The sequence below is a fragment of the Tiliqua scincoides genome, chromosome 3 (genome assembly GCF_035046505.1).
Source record: "Tiliqua scincoides isolate rTilSci1 chromosome 3, rTilSci1.hap2, whole genome shotgun sequence".
Taxonomy (NCBI): Eukaryota; Metazoa; Chordata; class Lepidosauria; order Squamata; family Scincidae; genus Tiliqua; species Tiliqua scincoides.
This window is the reverse complement of record NC_089823.1, coordinates 79585844-79606261: the sequence shown is the minus strand read 5'-3', so window position 1 is coordinate 79606261 and position 20418 is coordinate 79585844. Positions and strand designations below refer to the sequence as shown.

General features: G+C 41.0%; 1 protein-coding gene across 1 annotated transcript; it reads right to left on the bottom strand.

Moving 5' to 3' along the window:
* Window positions 1-1602: 1602 nt before the first annotated feature.
* Window positions 1603-19333, bottom strand: ASB9 (ankyrin repeat and SOCS box containing 9). The gene is made up of 7 exons (XM_066620546.1): window positions 19056-19333; window positions 10907-10986; window positions 9692-9799; window positions 7592-7742; window positions 6748-6882; window positions 3703-3894; window positions 1603-1727 (listed from the first exon to the last, which is right to left on the bottom strand). The coding sequence occupies exons 1-7, from the start codon at window positions 19147-19149 to the stop codon at window positions 1603-1605; spliced, it is 885 nt and encodes a 294-aa protein (XP_066476643.1). The 5' UTR covers window positions 19150-19333.
* Between the last annotated feature and the right edge of the window lie 1085 nt (window positions 19334-20418).

Below are 20418 nucleotides of genomic sequence, written 5' to 3'. Positions count from 1 at the left end.
TCAAGAAGACGAATGCAAGTTTAGGCTGCATTAACAGAACCATAGTTCCTGAGTCATGAAAAGCTATAGTTCCACTTTATCCTGCACTAACCAGACCTCACGCAGCGTTTACTGTGTCTATTTCCGGATGCTGCACCTTCAGAAGGAGGTAGGCAAATTGGAGCAGGTTCAGAGAAGGCAATGGTAATTAAAAATAAATAAATAAAATTGGTGTGGAGAGAGGCTTGCGGTCAGAACCACCATGGGGACAAAATCCCAAAGCCCTCCTAACCTTCTCCCCCAGTTTCACCCTGTTTTGCAATTCCTGCCACTTGATGTCTATCCCGCAAAAAGAAAAAGGGGGCCATGTTACTTTATTTGTCATAATGTGTAGTTGACCCTTAGAGTGTTGTTTTTTTTGTATATGTGGTGCCCTTTGCCACACACTGAAACATGAATCCAATTGTTGGTTTTTGTCATTTTTGGTAGAACACTTAAAAATAACATGCCACAGAAAAGCAGCCATGCCTTAAACAATATTTATTACAAAACTATCTATAACACAGGGATGTGTGATGCAGGGGTGGCAGGTGAGGCAGAACCATCCTGTTGTAGTCCATGGAAAAGTACCAAAGCTGCACTTCCTGCTTACACTTAAGGAGGCCCTCCTTACATCCGAGGAGGCTGAGCCACATCTCAAAAAGGACATAGTGGAAATGGAAAAGGTGCAAAAGAGAGCGACTAAGATGATTTCTGGGCTGGGGCACCTTCCTTATGAGGAAAGGCTACGGCGTTTGGGCCTCTTCAGTCTAGAAAAGCGGCGCCTGAGGGGGACATGATTGAGACATACAATATTAAGCATGGGAAGGATAAAGTGGATAGAGAGATGCTCTTTACACTCTCACATAATACCAGAACCAGGGGAAATCCACTAAAATGGAGTGTTGGGAGAGTTAGGACAGATAAAAGAAAATATTTCTTTACTCGGTGTGTGGTTGGTCTGTGGAACTCCTTGCCACAGGATGTGGTGATGGCATCTGGCCTGGATGCCTTTGAAAGGGGATTGGACAAGTTTCTGGAGGAAAAATCCATTACGGGTTACAAGCCATGATGTGTATGCGCAACCTCCTGATTTTAGAAATGGGTTATGTCAGAATGCCAGATGCAAGGGAGGGCACCAGGATGAGGTCTCTTGTTATCTGGTGTGCTCCCTGGGGCATCTGGTGGGCTGCTGTGAGATACAGGAAGCTGGACTAGATGGGCCTGTGGCCTGATCCAGTGGGGCTGTTATGTTCTTATGAGGAGGCTCTCCTTACACCTGATTTCTTGGGTGTAAGGAGAACCTCCTCAAGTGTAAGTGGGCAGGGTGGCTGCAGTGCTTTTCCATGGACTACAACAGGGCAGTTGTGCCTCACCTGCCATCCCTGCACCACACGTCCCTGCTATAACAACTAGCTCTGTAGCTCTGTGCATGCAATGAAAAAGAAGACTTACAGGAGCCTAGGAGCCTTCTAGGAGATTGGATTCACTGAAGACTTTGCATTGGTGTCTGTACTGTAAACTTTTCAAATATACACGCATAAAAAATAACACTTTAATAATCCAGAAAGGCATACAAAACATTTATAGATACAGGATAAAATGTTTCAGCTCATCCGGTAACAGAAGTTCACTTATTCTATGCTGCTGTTTGAATCCCAGATATCTCCTTAGGCACAGGCGGCATAACTGCATCAAGGACAAGGGCCCTGGAGAAAAAATGCCAAAGAAACAAGCAAGATATTATTGACTTCAGATCTCTTTTCCACAGGACTCCAAACTGCAGCTGTGTAACAAGGTCAGCTTTGATTTTCAGTGACCCAGAGCGGCTGCATTTAAACAAAACAGCTTTGAGTTCCCAGCTCTCTCCAGGCACCCAAAAGTGGAAAACACACCAGACCTGGATATTCAAGCATTTAGCCTTCCCAACTCAGAAATATTGTTGAAGGTCAACTCCAAATCAGTGCAGGGAAGCAGACTAAACAAAAATGAAGTAATACACTGAAAGCCAAGCCTATGCATGTCTACTTAGAAGGACATCCCATTGAGTTCAATGGTACTTCATCCCAGGTAAGTGTGTATGGGATTGTAGCCTGAGTTAAGAAAGCCATTGCTAAATGGAAATCTTCATTCACTGAGGTTTGATTTGTTTGCAGTTTTGTTACTAGACTAGAATTCTCTTCTCATATGCATTGGTGGTAGCAATTTTACCCTCTGATAAAAACAAGAAACAGAACAGATGGAACCCTAAGACCACTGAAGTCCAACTTGGGTCATAGGGCAGAGCCTCTCCAACACTCCCTGCTGAGGAACTTGCCCAATCAGTAGCTTCCAGCAAAGCACAGTGGAAACATAACTGTGTAATTAGAGCAGAGATGTGTAAGTAACTCAAGCAACCGAGCGTCATGCAATAGGGAAGGCCAACTGTGCTCTAGGCTGCTACCCAGGCATTGCTTTCCCAACCTCAGATATTATACAGATTCTCAGGGTAGGCACAGCACATGCTCCAAACCTTAAAAAGCCTTTTAAAAAATCAAAGTATTTTATATAGCACATTTTGGGTGCCAGCACATGCACGATCTTAGTACTTCCAAACCCAATGTCCTGTCATTCAACATTTTTCTTCATTCTGACAATTCCTCCAGCAGAAGGACAATCAATCCCCAAGACCATATGTGGAAAGTATGTGTGTGTGTGGGTGGGTGGGTGTAAAACATGGGAGTATACAAAATAATAGCCAAGTGCTTGTAAGAGTTTATTTGAATACACAGCACAAACTGCAATATAAAAACCAGATGGTCACAAACTTATCCAGAAGCTGAAAATCTTATTATTGAACTGAACAGCACAGTCTTTCATAACCACCATTTTGCTCTCATTAGCAGTTGTATTAATTTTTCTCCAAGTGGTGAGACGAACATTAGGTATTTTACAATGTTTGACAATAAAATGTGGTTAACAGAGCTTTTCAAATCCTTTCCTCAGTGATATTTATGTTTGTGGCCTTCAAAGTATTTCATTAATGCATAATAATGATAAACAGATAGCAAGAGGTAGGCTATATATAATCTTTTATTTAAGTCTTTGGGATTAAATGGTCTCACACTGGTAAAACAATGTTGTCCACGTAAGATGCATGGCATTATAGGCCTATGACGCAAATCTTTGGTTGCTTTCATATGCGACATGTTCACTAATATAGAAAAAACTCCTATATATGCAGGTGTACACCGTAATATGTGAAAATGTCTGTTTGGACATATGTACTTTTACTTGGTAGGTGTTAACACCAACTAGAACCTACATTGTACAAAAGTTTTTTTTTCCCTTTTGCTCAGCACTTTCTCACTGAACTCATTTCTGTGTCATGTTAGTAAATCTATTAGCACAGGAACAGATACTAGTATTGCCCCCTCCAAAAAAAGAACCCAGTTGTAATATATTAATAATTAAGGTCTCAGAGTTCCAGGTCCCAGCCTCAACATCCATGTCTACCAATCTTCAAGTGCATTCCCACTGACTTTTATAACTTCAGGCCCAAACTGGAGCAACGGCAGTCATAACTGACAAACACTGGCACTGGCAAGGTTAATAAAATGATAAGAAGAAAAAGCTACCCCTGTCCTTTCAAAACCTGCTTCGGTTTCTTTATATAATTTGAAAGAAACAAAGGTTAACGGGCACCTTCTCTCTGCAGAAATATCTGGGCTAACGTGCTCTTTGGTGGAATCAGCTCTGCTGGCTTTTTGCCCTCAGCATTCAGAGCTCTCATGTTTGCTCCAAAGTCAATGAGTAAGTGCACCAAGTCAGCATTGGAATTTTGAGCAGCTGCATGGAGAGGAGAATCCAGACCTTTCCCGCCATTCGCACTTGCTCCTGGGAAGGAAAGAAAAGACAGAAAAGAAGAAGGTTAAAACAAATAAGAGTCAGACTTTCCCATTTACTATTTTGTGAACGCTTGTTCATTGAATCGTGTCAGTTTCATGATCGCACCATCTCCCCCCAAGCCTGTAGATTAATTATTTTAGTTTTAATTTAAACTGGCTTCAAGCCTGTATATGTACAAATCCTCACCGCTGAGGAGCCTTGGAAACTGTCACTCTCTGCAGTAGCAAAACCCCGTGCGGGGGGAGGTTAGCCACCCCTGCGGTGCTCCACGGGTTCACCATGCCTCTGCAAGGTGTGCTCAGAAGGGCAAGTGGATCAGCTTCCAATTAGGGTTGGAGGAGAGATGTTCTTAAAAGATTGTGGTTTTAAGCAATGGTTTGCATTCAGGTGATGCAACAAGGATCTGTAATAAACCAACAAAAATAGGCCACCTCGCCATTCTGAGGTGAATCATCAATGAGATGGTAGGGAAGCATGCACAGTAAGGGAATCTAGAGAGCAAAAACAACTTTTGAGCAAACTGGAGTACTGGCTGTGGTTTGATTCATAGATGTGAGTCTCTCAATGTGGCAACCGTACCCAGCTCAATTGTTTTGCATGGATTCCTTCAGAATTCCCTGTCACTTAGAAGACACTGCCTGTTTTTTTTCACTGTAAGACAAGGAACCACTTCTAGCAGCCTTAAGAAAATTGGGAATCCTAGTACCTTAGTCAGTATGAAAAGCAGAGAACACTCTGTACTACAGATTACGTCAGGAGAGGGGGAAGGACTGACAGTGGGTGTATATGTATGGGAGTGTGGTATATTTACATAGGCCATGGTCACCTCTAAGAGAAGATAACCATGTTCTAGTCAACAAGCCAACCTGTTAAAAGATAATCTTAATAATTTCAATGGCAGCAATGTGGCTAGATGCTTTAGGACAGGGGTGCTCAAACTTTCAACTTTAGGGATGCTGGACCTTTAACAAGTGTGTAGAAGAGAGAATTTCAGCAGGTGCAACTTGTCATCCCACAGATGACAAGCTGCACCTGCTGAAATTCTCTCTTCTATACACTTGTTAAAGGTCCAGCATCCCTAAAGTTGAAAGTTTGAGCACCCCTGCTTTAGGATCTGTTAATAAGTTAGAGCACAATCCTAACCAGGTCTACTCAGAAGTAAGTTCTATTTTGTTCAGTGGGGCTTACTCAAAGGAAAGTGCGGTTAGGATTGCAGCCTTAGATATTTTGCATGGGAAATTTTCACATCACAGTTTTTTCTCCTTTATGGTATTATTTCTTTGCTTACAGTATGAGAGTGACTGCTTTTAGCATTGCCTGAAGAAATCTAGGGTATATTTCCTAGAACTAGGGTGTAGGGCAGGTGTGTCAAACATAAGGTCCGGGGGCCGGATGTGGCCTGCGGAAGCTTTTTATCTGGCCCTCAGGCTCGGCCCTCAGCTGCTGAGCAGTGCTGAGGTGTTACTGCTAAAAGGGCAGCCCTCACGAAAATTGGGCTCTCCCATATCTTGAAATATGATAAAAGATTGGCATGTTTTCTCTTCTGTCATTTGTAGTTAATGAATTCCTAAGTGAGAAAAAGTGCTTATTTTTGGTTATGAGTTGTTTAATGACATCACTTCCTGCCTAACAACATCACTTCCGGCCCTTAGCTGGCATCATGAATGTCAATCATCCCTCGGTATGAAATGAATTCGACACCCCTGGTATAGGGTATATTGGCCCATGATGAGACACTGAGATGCCTTCTATGAATGAAATAAGAAAACAGTTGGAGGAGATCAGAGTACCCAAATCTCTTCAATAGGTGGGTGAGGATGGGAAGGAAGAACAGAGAAACTTAGAATCAAATCAAGCAAAACAAAAGCAAATAAAGCAAAATACTAGGGTTTATAGAGGTATGAGTAAAGCATGATCATCTGTAAGATTTCTTCTAACAGGGCAACCAAACTTGCCAAGTATGGATGCCCATGTCATTCGTATTTAATATACTAGGATGCAAGAGTGGGGAAAATGCTACAAAATATGACACATGTGCAAGTGTTTGCATTGTGACAGAAGATAATTTTCCTGGTCATGTAGGAACAATGTTAATACAGCACAATAAAACAAAAGTTTTCTGGGTAGCTCCTGGAATGCCAACAAGATATCTACCTCAACTGCCCAACAGATAATTAGAAAAAGTCAGTATTGCTCAAGTAAGGTCTGATTCAATCTAACAGTGCAGGCACTAACAGTGCAGACTTGCGTTAGCTTTGTAGTCGATTGAGGATAGAGTAGTTCACTTTCCAGGATCTGATACATACCAAAGCCTCAGGAAGAGGTGACATTGTGAAGAATCTCTCGTATACACAGCTCTGAAAAACAATTTTCTTTTTCTTCTTAGTCAAACCTTGAGCAGCATGTTCAACACTGCGTGGTTAAAATTGGGTAGGGCTGCCAAGGACTAGAGGAAATTGCTTTGTGGACTAGATCCTAGCCTCAGGCCACCAATAGCACATCCCTGATTTTGAAAATCACTAGCAAGACTCCTGTGCCCTACCACACACAACAGTCAAGTGTTTTAAGACTGAGGGCCCAATCCCACCCAACTTTCCAGTGTTGATGCAGCTGCAATGCAGCCCCAAGGCAAGGCAACAAACATTCCCTTACCCTGAGGAAGCCTCCATGACTGCTGTCCCACTGCAGGAAGTAGCGCACGCCCTGTTGGCATGACTGCATTGGCACTGGAAAGACTGGGGCCTGAAGACTGGGGCCTGAAGTATACAAATAACAGAATGTTGAGTTGGCAGACAACATTCACAGTTACCTTAAACAAAATAACTTTTTTAAAAAAATTACCTGACTCCAGTAATTTTTTGGCACAGTCCACTTGCTGGTTCTCACAAGCGACATAGAGTGGAGTACCAAGGTGCTTTATGTTGTGGTCAATATTGACTCCATGAGATACAAGGGATTTCACACATTCAGTATGACCTTGAAAGGATTATAGCAGTTAATTAAAAATCAAATTAAGGCCAGTGGATGACTGAAACTTGGAAACTCGAACACTCAGCAGTCACAAATTGGCAGAGTCATTTTTAAATAACTGTAGTTCCATCCTCTCTCTTTCAGGTCATCCTTTACTCTTTGCTGCTCAACTTTGATAAATCTGTTTTGTGGGATGGAAAGGAGGGGAGCTGCTTCTGCACAATGATTTTCCCACAATACCTGTTTTCCACTATCGCCTTCCTTCCTGGCCATCCCTAGAGTCATATCAACAGAATGGGATGGTTCTTTGGATGATCCACTGAGTATGACCAAATGGGTACCCATATTTTTTTCCTCTCAAGGCAACTAGCAGGTGAGTGGGGAGGGTGACTGGAAGTGGTACAGGGGGGGAAAGGACTTAAAAAAAACTTTCTGCAACTTTCTAGATCAGGACCCCCATGTACTCTTTTTAAAACCAGTTTTAAAAAACAGAAATACAATTATGCATTTCTTGTTATGTCTACTTCAGCCCTTGGATGTAGAAAACCTACACTGAAATTCCATGTGGTCAAAAAGTGCAAAGAGTTATCATAGGCAAGCTGGTTACACAAAGGGCTGTTCTCTCTGAGGATATTGCGTGTAGGATTTCAACCTTTGTTTCAACTGCAAAACTCTTGTTACCATGAAATAAATGCATGTCTGCTGGCAAATGTACCTCTCTTAGCAGCTTCGTGGATAGGTGATGCCAGGTCACAAACTTCATGTGGGCTGGCTCCATGTTGCAGTAACAGATTTAAGCAGTCCACGCTGCCACTGACACAAGCATTGAACAAAGGTGTATTCCAGTCTATAGTAGTCCCATTTACCTGAAAGGAAGAGACCCAGCAATAGAATGCTATTGGTGGTGGTGTGTTGTTTTTTTTAATGCAGTGGAATTTTATTATTATTAATTATTATTAACAGTATTTATATACCGCTTTTCAACTAAAAGTTCACAAAGCGGTTTACAGAGAAAAATCAAATAACTAAATGGCTCCCTGTCCCAAAAGGGCTCACAATCTAAAAATATGCAAATGAATACCAGCAGACAGCCACTAGAACAGACAGTGCTGGGGTGAGGTGGGCCAGTTACTCTCCCCCTGCTAAAAAAAGGAGCACCCACTTGAAAAAGTGCCTCTTACCCAATTAGCAGGGGTAAACGAAATTTTTGAACGAAAGTCAGGCAAATATTAAAAATAGCCATCTTGCCTCAAGGAAATTTACTGGCCCAAAGTGTAAGGTTTTTGGTTAATCCAAAAAATATCACAAATCTAACTTTAAATTCCAGGTAACAGGACCTTAGATCCTGTTTCAAACAGTAGGACTAAGACCCAAGAAGAGCACATTTCTGAGCAGAATGTGCTTTGCTCACTACTAAGTAACCATAGCTTTTCCCCACAAAGTGGATAGCTTCCAGGAAGATATGAGCTCTTTTTGCCACCATTGAAGACATGAGGCAATATATACATGTTGAAGTAGGGCCACAACTTTATTGAAATGACAACACTGCAATTTGCAACTTAGCTATTATTACTAAGGTCTTAGCTATTATTACTATTATTAATAATAATATTATTAATAATAATTATATTAATTATTATTATTAATATTATTAATATATTAACTATTATTATTAATAATATTATTATAATATTATTAGCTATTAAGGTCTTGGCTATTATTATTATTATTATTATATATTTATAATATATAATATATTTATAATATATTTATAAATTATAAATATAATATAATTATTATTATTATTATATAATATTATATAATATTATAATATAATATAATATAATAATATTAATTATAATAATAATTATTATTAATATTATTATTATTAGCTAACTAAGGTCTTAGCTATTATTACTATTATTATTAATAATAATATTATTATTAATAATTATATTAATTATTATTAATATTATTAATATATTAACTATTATTATTATTAATAATATTATTATTATATTATTAGCTATTATTATTAGGTCTTAGCTATTATTACTATCACCCCACCCATCCCCTGCCCCCATAAAAGTGCTTGTTTCTAAGGAGACAGTTGGAATGTCTATACTCTGTCATCATACTTGCAAAATGACTACCCAAGCGACATCTCAGGTCAGCCACAGTTTGATCTCTGCTCCTCAAAGCCAATCTCCCTTCTCATAGAAGCTCCTAGCAGTGTTTTGACCCCTTTCGACTGTTAGCAAGGCTGCCGGTGCCATTTCCATCCCAATTTCCCTCAGGCGGATTAGTTTGCATAACTTACCACCTTACAGTGCCTCAGGATTCTCAGCGATATTCTTCTGCTATTTTTTTGCCCTCCCTGTCAGCAATCTTATAGGCCCTGCATAGGAAGCTGCCTTCTTCAGAATAATGCTGTTGGACCATTTAGTTCAATATTGTCTGCACTGACTGGCAATGACTCTCCAGCTTCACACAGGTATTTCTTGCATAAGCGACAGTTCATCCCCAGTCTCCACTCTCTATCACCCAGTTCCTCTATCTACCCTAACACCATTCTCTGTAGCTCTGTCCACCACAAGCTTTGTATCTTCACTCCTAAGAACTGGGCAAAGCTTCTCGTCCCACTGCCAAGACAAGGGGGATGAGCAATGGCTCAAAATCTTTAATTCTTATTCTGACATTAATTCTTATTCAAGGTCTCATGGACTGCTCACTGTAGACAAGAAGGGATTTTTCCAATGGCAGGTTGACTGACAAAGCTGAGAAAGGAGGGTGAGGTGGTACAGTACATACTTACATTGGCACCGTGTTTTAACAAGACACTGGCACAAGCCGAATGTCCTCCTAAGCAGGCTTCGTGGAGAGGAGAAACACGATCAGCTGTCAGAAGATTCACACTAGTCCCCTGGTGTTATAACAAAAATTCTAATTAGAAGTGCACCCTGCAATGCTTGCAGAATCAAAAATATTTTTGATTGTTAAAGCACGCTATCTAGCCTTGGTATTAGGCAAGCTGGTTGACATTGTTCTAGTGGCACAAGTCCCACTGAAGTGAATGGTGTCTGTGGCATCAGATCACCCTTTGATTCACACAATGGTCACTCCAGAAAATCAGAATTGAAATTGCTGATGTACAACAGTGATGCCCTCTGCAGGGCAGGCAGGTGTATTTCTGAATAAAATTGTGCCTTGGGAACGGCATGTACTTCACTAAGAGATTGCTTAAAACATGGTACTGGTTTGCAGAAGAAAAAAAGCAGGCACAGTTGCATCAAAGCAACACATGATTAGTCACTATAAACCTCCGATTGCCATTGCTATACTGCCATCAACCAGAGCCCTCCTCATATTTCTAATCTAGAATGTTGCACTAATCTAGAATGCAGCATAGATCTTGTTGCACTGGCACATTGTCCTGTGGCATGCCCCATGTCCTATGCCCCATGTCCATCCAAAAGATAAAACAGTAGCTCCACTGTCATTTGCACCCGCAGTCATTGCACTGTTGAACTGAACCCCCACCCCCCGCCAAGTTAATGTGGTGATTTAAACATGGGGAAAACACACACCCACAAAGGTGAGCAAATAAAGCGCAACAGTTCTAGGCTAAACACTGCCTGTCTGGAAATGCCCAGAGTGATTTGGGCCTGCTCATGCGCCACATCTTTATATAGCATTCTTTTCTCAGACAGTGTTCAGTGGCTTCCAGGAATGTGGTTTCCGAGAGCATGTGAATTATTCACATTGTTGTCAATGGCCCTTGGCAGGAGTGAGACATATAATCACCATTCTATGTACAGAGATCAGAAAGTGCCTTTTCCCCTTCCCCACTGCAAGTTTTATCTCAACTCTTGCAACAATTTTCTCCTGCAAAATTATCTTTCTTTGGAATGATATTTCTCCTGAAGGTCAAAGCACGTGTCAAATTCTTGTTACCACATTAAACAGAGTGTCAGCCAAAGGCTTAATTAGCAAGGCAAGCACCATGTTTATCTCCCTAATAGAATAATACCTGATTGATGAGTTTCTTCAGAGCGAGCAGGCGCCCATGAATGGAGGCATCGTGTAAAGGAGACCAGTCAGAAACAACGTCTGCATAAAGGGAGAAATAAGGATGCAGTCATAAGGATGTTTGGAAATAAGGATGCAATCTGCACTTGGTTGATGGAAAGGAGCTCAGTAGATCCCCTACTGCCTAATAGGACTTTGAAATGCTTGGATATCGGAGTGTTTAAACATGATTATTTCATCCCTACTTCAACAAACAAAATAAATTGTGATACATTACTTCACCGGTCAACCTTATCTCAGACTAGCTTAACAGAAGAAAAGTCCAAAATACATCACCTACCAGGGAAACAGATAATGGGTTTTACAGTCAATCACAGCACTACTTGCTCCCAGCTTTTGACATGCTACTCCCTATACCTGGAACAGTCATTCCTATCAATCAATTGCTTTATTCTCCTCTTCACGGGTCACTTTTTCCCCTCTCAGACAATACTTGTAACAGGCACAAGGTAGCCATTTTTAAATCCAAATTATTTCCATGAGGGAGCTTAATTCTTCCACTGCCACCAATGGAACTATGGTAGGATTTAACCCAGAGATGTGTAGGTTACGATCAGGGCAGGATGTGGAAGCAAGTTTCAGGCTCTTGTGCTCTCTGACATCACCTGCAGAATCTTGAACACGAACCATACCTTAAGGGCATACATTCCTTTGTGGGTAGGCCATACCCACACAATTTGTCCACTGCTTAGAAAGGGGGCGGGTGGATTGCACAAGCAGGACTTCCTTTTCCTTTTATATGCAGGCCTATAGCTTGCTCCTGTAAACCAATGTCCTTTTTCTATGTTGGTTAAAGATATAACAAACATACCATATATACTGAAGGCAACGTTTCCAACTCTTTTTCTTTGTAAGATTCAGACTCAGAACTGAAACATTTGCGCACGTATGTCACCAGCTAGAACTGGTGCCAGGTGGCTCAGGCAAAGGCCCCCATTGGCCGCTAGAGTCTTGAGCTCTGAATTCCTCCTCTCAGCTTCCTATCAGAGCAGACAGCAGTCAATGGATTGCACTGAATGAGGGAAAATCAATGGGAGAATTCAATCGAATTCCTACAATAATTTAGGGAACTCTGGGGGGGGGGGTGTCACTCTCATGGCAGTGCCAGACACACACGACAGCATGAGTCCCTCAGCCAACTTATGTTGCCACAGCCAGTCGTACTGGGGAGTTCAGGTGCTGACCTAGTCAGAAGGACCCTCTGATGGATGGACATGAGTGCTCAGCAGTGTTCAAACTGGTCAATCCGTGATGCTGCCCTTTGAGTAAGTAAACAATTACTGTCAACGTTGAAATGAAACTACATGCTTTTGCATCAATGTAGCTGTTGTTGCACACCATACTAACCGCATGATGTGCTGATATAACAAAGTTTTAAGTCTGTTGTACAAAAGGTTATGATTAACACTCATATCTTTGCCTCTGTCTTTAAGAAACAATTCAAACTCTTGCTTCAAATAATCATTCGCTGACAAGGAAGTAATGAAGATATAAACAACACACTATAAAATTCATAGATCAAACTAGGCTTCTGACCTATAGAAACTCTTCATTTGGTACTTGCTGAAGCATAATCATATAGATCCAGAAAATTTTTTACAAGAAAGCATTCTTATCTGAGGTCAACAAATGAGGGGTTGAAATCTTACAGATGACTTTGTTTCTTTATCTCCTTTTGACATGAGGAAGGAACCCAAAATAAACTCTTTAAGGGGCAAACAGCAGAGAGAACAAACGTAAAAGAAAATGCACTGGACTGAACATTTATTTATTTATACATTCATACATACATACCCTGCTTTTCTCCTAAACAGGTGTATCTGGCAAGGTAGATTCCAAATTAAGAAATGACTTTTCAATTAGCATGGGCTGCTGTTGCTGTGCTAACGTAATGTCCATAATTACATTACATTTAAGGCTGTATTTTGATTTTTAGTTTTGTGTTAACAGAGCTAGGAGAACTGCATTTTTCATGACTCCTGTTTATGATCAGAAATGTAGCTATTGTAATATGCTTCTAGAACCACGTTCTTTACAAGTGGGCATGTGCAATGATATTTGTTATCTACTTAATATATTTTCCACACCGAGGATCAACAAGCATTAGTCTGAAATGCCATTCAAAATGTCCCCAAAAGAAGGTCCAGATGGTGGTGATGTGTGGTTTTCTGCTCAATTTGATAATAAAGATGGAAAATTTCATTAGGTATTTGTGACATGAAACTCCTTTCCCCTATGCTTTGTCAGAGATAATTAACCAAATTGCTGAGCAAATACAAATCAGCAATAAGGATTCACCAGGGACGCTGATCAGTGCTGCCCCAATATTATATTGAGAAAGATATCAGGAATTGAAATATTTACTGAATTACTTGTTTCTTCAGCTACTCCACAACTTGTTTCTTCTTCTTTACTCCACAACTCCATTTCTTAAGGTGGCAAGTTACTAAACAGTTGCAGGTGAACATTGCAGCCATTGTCCAATCAGAAACTCAGATGTTTTGTTCTGAACAGTTTCATTTAGAGGTCCTCTATGATTCTAATCCTTATTTATACGGACAACAATTATGTAGTCAACCAATCCCATTTGTAGCTCACCTTCTGGCAAGGAGCTCAACATGGCATTCATAAAAATTGCCTACAGTCTGCTCATCTGAGAATAAGAACTGGCCAAAAATCATCCATTAGTCTTAATGACTGAACAGGAGCCTGAACCTAGGTCCTCTGGGTTCAAACTTAGCTCTGTACCCACTACCTCATATTTGATCTTGGAGATGTAGGTTAAGCTGTAGGTTAACTTGCCCAAGAACATAAGAACATAAGAACAGCCCCACTGGATCAGGCCATAGGCCCATCTAGTCCAGCTTCCTGTATCTCACAGCGGCCCACCAAATGCCCCAGGGAGCACACCAGATAACAAGAGACCTCATCCTGGTGCCCTCCCCTACATCTGGCATTCTGACTTAACCCATTTCTAAAATCAGGAGGTTGCGCATACACATCATGGCTTGTACCACATAATGGATTTTTCCTCCAGAAACTCGTCCAATCCCCTTTTAAAGGCGTCTAGGTTAGACGCCAGCACCACATCCTGTGGCAAGGAGTTCCACAGACCAACCACACGTTGAGTAAAGAAATATTTTCTTTTGTCTGTCCTAACCCGCCCAACACTCAATTTTAGTGGATGTCCCCTGGTTCTGGTATTATGTGAGAGTGTAAAGAGCATCTCCCTATCCACTCTGTCCATCCCCTGCATAATTTTGTATGTCTCAATCATGTCCCCCCTCAAGCGTCTCTTTTCTAGGCTGAAGAGGCCCAAACGCCGTAGCCTTTCCTCATAAGGAAGGTGCCCCAGCCCCGTAATCATCTTAGTCGCTCTCTTTTGCACCTTTTCCATTTCCACTATGTCTTTTTTGAGATGCGGCGACCAGAACTGGACACAATACTCCAGGTGTGGCCTTACCATCGATTTGTACAACGGCATTATAATACTAGCCGTTTTGTTCTCAATACCCTTCCTAATGATCCCAAGCATAGAATTGGCCTTCTTCACTGCTGCCGCACATTGGGTCGACACTTTCATCGACCTGTCCACCACCACCCCAAGATCTCTCTCCTGATCTGTCACAGACAGCTTAGAACCCATCAGCCTATATCTAAAGTTTTGATTTTTTGCCCCAATGTGCATGACTTTACACTTACTGACATTGAAGTGCATCTGCCATTTTGCTGCCCATTCTGCCAGTCTGGAGAGATCCTTCTGGAGCTCCTCACAATCACTTCTGGTCTTTACCACTCGGAAAAGTTTGGTGTCGTCTGCAAACTTAGCCACTTCACTGCTCAACCCTGTCTCCAGGTCATTTATGAAGAGGTTGAAAAGCACCTCTTTTCTAACTAAAAGGCTAACTACAGTTCAACAGGGATAACCTAGATCAGCGTTTCTCAACGTTCATCCCCACACTGTACCACTCTACATGGTTCACCTATTGGAAGTACCACTGGAAGTAACTGGTGATGATCATTTCCATTTATTTCCGAGTTGGGAGGCCAGATGCGATGTGACAAACACCAGTAAGAGGCTTAGGGTGGATGGGAGGCTTTTTTCAAGTGTACTAAAAGCATGCCTTGGAGCTCTGAACACTGATCCAATGTTCCTACTGCTTTTTGTTGCATTGCGTAGCTGGTCTCTCTGCTGGGAGGCAGGTGTCTAGGAGTCCCATGTGCATCACTGGACACCACCTCAAGTACCACTAGTGGTATGTGTAGCACTGGTTGAGGAACACTGACATATCCACCAGCTTCAGCCCTCTTATTTTCTATGCCACTGTTCCACAACTCATACCCTGTAGCCTTCTGGTCACATTCCAGCATCCCACCTGCCTTCTCTCCTAACTGTGCCAAGTCTGCTTAGAGCCAGGATGATGTAGGTTAAGTATAGTGTTGGACTTAGACCTGGAAGATCCAGATTCAAATCCCCACTCAGCCATGAAGATTCCTGGAAGACCTTGAGCCAGTCACTATCAGCCTCACCTACTTCACAGGGTTCTTGTGAGGACAAAAGGAGGGAAGGAACCATGTACACCACCTGAGCTCCCTGGAGGAAAAGCAGTATAAAAATGTGAAAAATAAATAAATACACTGTACAGTTAAATTCTGTTCAAACACAAATGGAACATAATACTATGATCTCTTCCATTTGAAGCACGTATAATCGGAAAGATGTGGCCTAATCTATAAGGGAAAAAATGGTCACAAAGGAACCTCCCTTGGTGAAGGGATTTGCTGAAACAGTGTATGCCGTAAATATGACAGAAGCATAAATTCTGTCATATTTATCACTGCTTCCTAAATCTTCATTTCCAGGTTTGCATCCAATGGCATCAGAAAATCTGTGCGACCATTAACATGAATATGCTTCTGCTTTGTTTTGAACAGATGCCTGAGTTAACATTAAAGCGTGCTTTCCCTGTAACGCCCGCAATATGTAACCAAAACTCAATTAATCCCGATCAGCAACTGGCCTGGTTTATATTGGGTCACATGAGGATATCTTCCGATCCCCAGTTGCCAATCTCAGAAGGCTGGTCCTGAAGGAGCTGCAGCTGTATGTATGGAATTTGTCAGCAATCCTCTTTGAGAACCCAAACCCACAACCCTCCACTCTCCCCTCAAAGCAGCTCCCCAGAAAATCTGGTTCCTGACCAGAGATTGGATCCACAGCATTGTTCTAAATGAGGATAAAATCCACCTATTGTATTAGTTACACAAGGGATTGTAAGATCAACAATATTGTGTAACCAAGCAGCGAGGAGATCGTAAACACATTCACATGGGGTTGTAGGCATAATCAAATTACTAACCATTTCAACCATATGTAGTCGCAACATTAGATCAAAGTCATCACTGGCTAAAACAACACTGGTTCAATTGAAAAGGTTACATCAAAGTTCTCTCTTCTAAACTGGAACAGAATTCATCAAAATGGATCATTTTCACTGTTGCTTAATTCAGGCAGGCAATGCCTTATCCTACCATCACCACTTGAGAATCAAACAGTTAGGAGTTCATTTTTAGTAAGTTCCAGTTTATGTCTTTTAAAAGTGTCTCTTCTTAAGAAAACAAGATCAGTATTTTGTTTTCAATCCGGAAACATAATCCAGTGTTATTCTTGCTTCAGCAGTAATGCCTCCAAGGTTGATTCAAGCAAAACCAACAACTACCCATTACACTAATGGGAGTGGCAGGATGTAAATGTAAGCTTGCCACTAGGGATTTCTTCCATAGCAAAGGCATCTGGAACAAATTCCTTACAGTGTGGATGATACAGCTAGAACTACTGGGTAGGGGTATCCCAGACAACATCTTTTCGTATGCTGTGACATCTCCTCCATAATGATGCTAAATCTTTGCTAGAATTGAAGACACTGAGGGAAGTGTGTTCTTTTAATGGGTGATAATTAAAGCTTCATGTTAATTGACTAATTAGGTGACATATATTTTCCAGGAGAGATCCAATCTGAATGCTCAAAAACAGTAAGCAATGCAACCTTCTTGGGTCTGTACCATTTCAAACTGTGGAAGAGTACATGTCTGATCTTTCCTTACAACAGATACCACCTGCCTGAGGAATGCTTAAATTACGCTGATTAGATAAGAATCATTCTCTTTGAAGTTGTCGTCCCCCAATATTGGGAAGTATGGGAACTTATGGTCTTGACATACTACAGTCTACAGGTTACACTGCCTTATCTTTCTGAGCGTGTAAATCCAATGTTTGAAATGAATGCATTCACTCCAGTTCGTCGGCCTTGTGCAAGTCCATTGTAGTCAACCTTTTAACACAGAGGGCAACTTTGGGGCAATTTATAATTATTTATACAACAATACCAAAGACAAATGTGTTGTGGGACACACCCTGGCTCCCTATTTCCCATAAGCCAGATTTAGTTTTGATTTTTTTAGTATCTCCCATTGAGTCTGGATATGCAAACAGCATAACAGATCAGATGGACACTTCTGCTTTTCTGATAGTAAGGCATGCTTTAGAAAAAAAAAAACTTCTGTTTTGTGTTCTAAACAGCAGGATTCTGGAGCTGATCAGGACAAAGAAGGAATGAAAGCTATTTGCTATTTTCCTTTCCTCAGTTGTGAACTGAGGTCAAAAACTAAAACTTGCAACCAAATCATACTTTAGGTTGACAATTTTCTAGTAGTTCCTCTAGTGCTCCCTCTGAGAACCATATAGAACATGAATAGAAGACACATGTTTCCAAATTAGACACGTACCAAGCAGCTGGGCCCAATCAAGTCTTTCCAGTGAGTGTCCTTCACTGGGTGACACTTAAGTATTTAGGGATGCAAGTATCCCTTTCATACTTTTCATTCCCACTCAGATGTTTCCCATATAACTACAGCAAACATGCCTGTTCCTACAAATTGGAAATCAGCCCTCAGTAAACATAAGTAGCTAAAGTATTCTGGTTTCAGTGTGAGATCCCCGTGATGTTGCTTGTTTCTGAATCAGCAACATGGTAGGGATAGAGAAGGGCTTAGAACCCTACCCATTGAGCCAATCGAAGCTTCCCTCCTGGAGCAAATAACCACTGTGAGAAGCCCCAACCTGGATTGGGACTGAGGCAGGAACGGAGGGATAAACCGCTTTCCCTCTGCATCACAATCCTGATCCATATGGGTCCTGACTGCTATTTATTTAAAAACAAAAGATGCTAGCCCTGATCATCAAGTACAGTAATTGACCACCATGTGAACATCAACTGAAAAAGCTACGTGATGCACAATCTTCTATTTCTAAAAACGCCATTAAGGATTGCAAACCTGTACAAATAACAGTAAGTGGAACGGAACCACCCTTGTGACTACCTGTTCGGTTTAACCTGCTGTCTTGATCAGCTTCATCTTGTTTTATCACTCCCCCTGCCTCTAATGTTGCATGCTTGATTTGCTGCCTCATTGTTTTGATTTGTATTTTAATAGGTGATGATGTTTTTAATTCATTGATACCTTGGGTGTCCCATATATTTGAGAGGAAAGGCAGGACAAAAATGTTTTTAAATAAATGAATTATAACCCTGTAATATAGCTTCTTAAAAATTTAGAAATGGCAAAAGAGAAGTTTTATCACGTAAATGTTAGTAAATATCTTCGGTTTGCAACCTTTTTTAAAAAAATGCACTGCTTTTCACTGTGCTAATTTGGACGGCTCGCTCACACACACAGACACTATTCAATCATCCAATTTTTAAACCAACAATTTAAAAAAATCACTGATCATTTAATTGGAGGAAAAATAAGCTGTACCACAAATGCCAATTGTTCTATCAAAAATAACTCCAGAAGTAGGGGAAAAAAGTGAGAAGAAGAGACATCTGGAGAACATTGTCCTTACAGCTATGCAACTAATTTTAGTAGCCCCAGTTTTAACAGTGCATTCTCACATCTGGGGACAAGTCCAGAAAACAATTATTGTGTCAGACAAATAACACCTTATTATGAACTGGAACTATGGTCCTGCCACCTCCACTGTGAACAGCCTCTTCCCTTGACTTTGTAGATTCAACAATTTTACTTACCACCCATCAATGGGTTTGAGATGTATGTTGAATGAGACTGGCTTTCTGGTCCCTGGGATTCACTGGCATTTGCATTAGCTCCTTCCACATCCATTGCAACACTGGACTACTGTTATTGCACTTCACCGTTGAGATCATGAGAGTTCAAATTCCATCTTGTCTGTTGAAAAATCCAAGTTCCATGAGTCATTTATTAAGCAGCCTGTGTGCATGTCCAGAACATTTTGCAGAAGCTAGGAATTTCAGTTCCAGCCACAACTTCACAGTTAGCCCAAATACCTGGGCAGTCCAGTTTAACGGAGCACCTCTTAATTGATTGGGTAAAATTCCAAAAAAAGATCAGGCACACAGAACAAAGTGTGAGATGCAGCTGATGTCATATCCTTTCCAAAACCACATCCAATCAGCAAGCCTCCCTTCTGTTTTTGTAAGAAAGGAACTTCTCAGTTGCCAAAAAAACAAGACAGAAAGAGCCAGTTTAACTAGCTCAGCAAACTCTGCCTTCAGGGGATTCAAAAAGTAACAGAGAAAGAGAGAGAGTTTAGTACCATCTGCTCTGCCGTTATCACAAGGCACAAATTAAATTGTTTTCAAGCAACACCCTATGTAATATCCACTGTGGTTTCTGACTGTGGTGCAGTACATAAAGTCGCTGACCTTCAAACAGAGAACAACTACATGTAGAAATGCCAAACAGAATTCTTTTTCACACAGAAGTGATCAGGAAATAACATGAGAATATTAAAACCATATGTTTAGAGAGCTGCATTTTCAGTGAGTCCTTTATTCTCCCTGCTGCATGAAAAAAAGTTTTATTAATTCAGATTTTACTCTAAGGTGGTGTTTCTCAAACTGTGGGTCAGGACCCACTAGGTGGGTCATGAGCCAATTTCAGGTGGGTCCCCATTCATTTTAATATTTTATTTTTAATAGATTAGACTTGGTATGTGACTGCTTTTGGGGAAATGCTACAGACCTGTGCTTTTACAAGCTACTGTGTATATTCTTTTAACAATGACAGTCAATGGGACTTACTCCTGCATAAGTGTGGGTAGAGTTGCAGCCTAGGATTGTAAAAAATGTTCCTGCTTGATGATGTCACTTCTGGACATTACATCACTTCCAGTGGGTCCTGACAGATCCTCATTCTAAAAAGTGGGTCCCGGTGCTAAATGTGTGAGAACCACTGCTCTAAGGATATCCAAGAAGGAAACAGACAGTAAGGGAAAATAATATTAAAATCAGCACACCAATGAAAGCAACTAAGGCCCCAATCCTGAACTCAGCCAGTGCTGGCGCTGAGCCCCAGCACTGGTGCTGGGTGCCCTAAATGTCTTGTAAAGCACATTTACAGCAACCGGTG

What these genes read in the sequence shown, in the direction of transcription:
- ASB9 (XM_066620546.1), bottom strand. Translation starts at nt 19,149, where the DNA reads ATGGATGTGGAAGGAGCTAATGCAAATGCCAGTGAATCCCAGGGACCA. An exon ending in TGAAGAAACTCATCAATCAG is followed by an intron (nt 9,800 to 10,906) that starts GTATTATTCTAT and finishes TTATAACACCAG; the next exon opens with GGGACTAGTGTGAATCTTCT. An exon ending in GATATTTCTGCAGAGAGAAG is followed by an intron (nt 1,728 to 3,702) that starts GTGCCCGTTAAC and finishes TTTTTTCTCCAG; the next exon opens with GGCCCTTGTCCTTGATGCAG.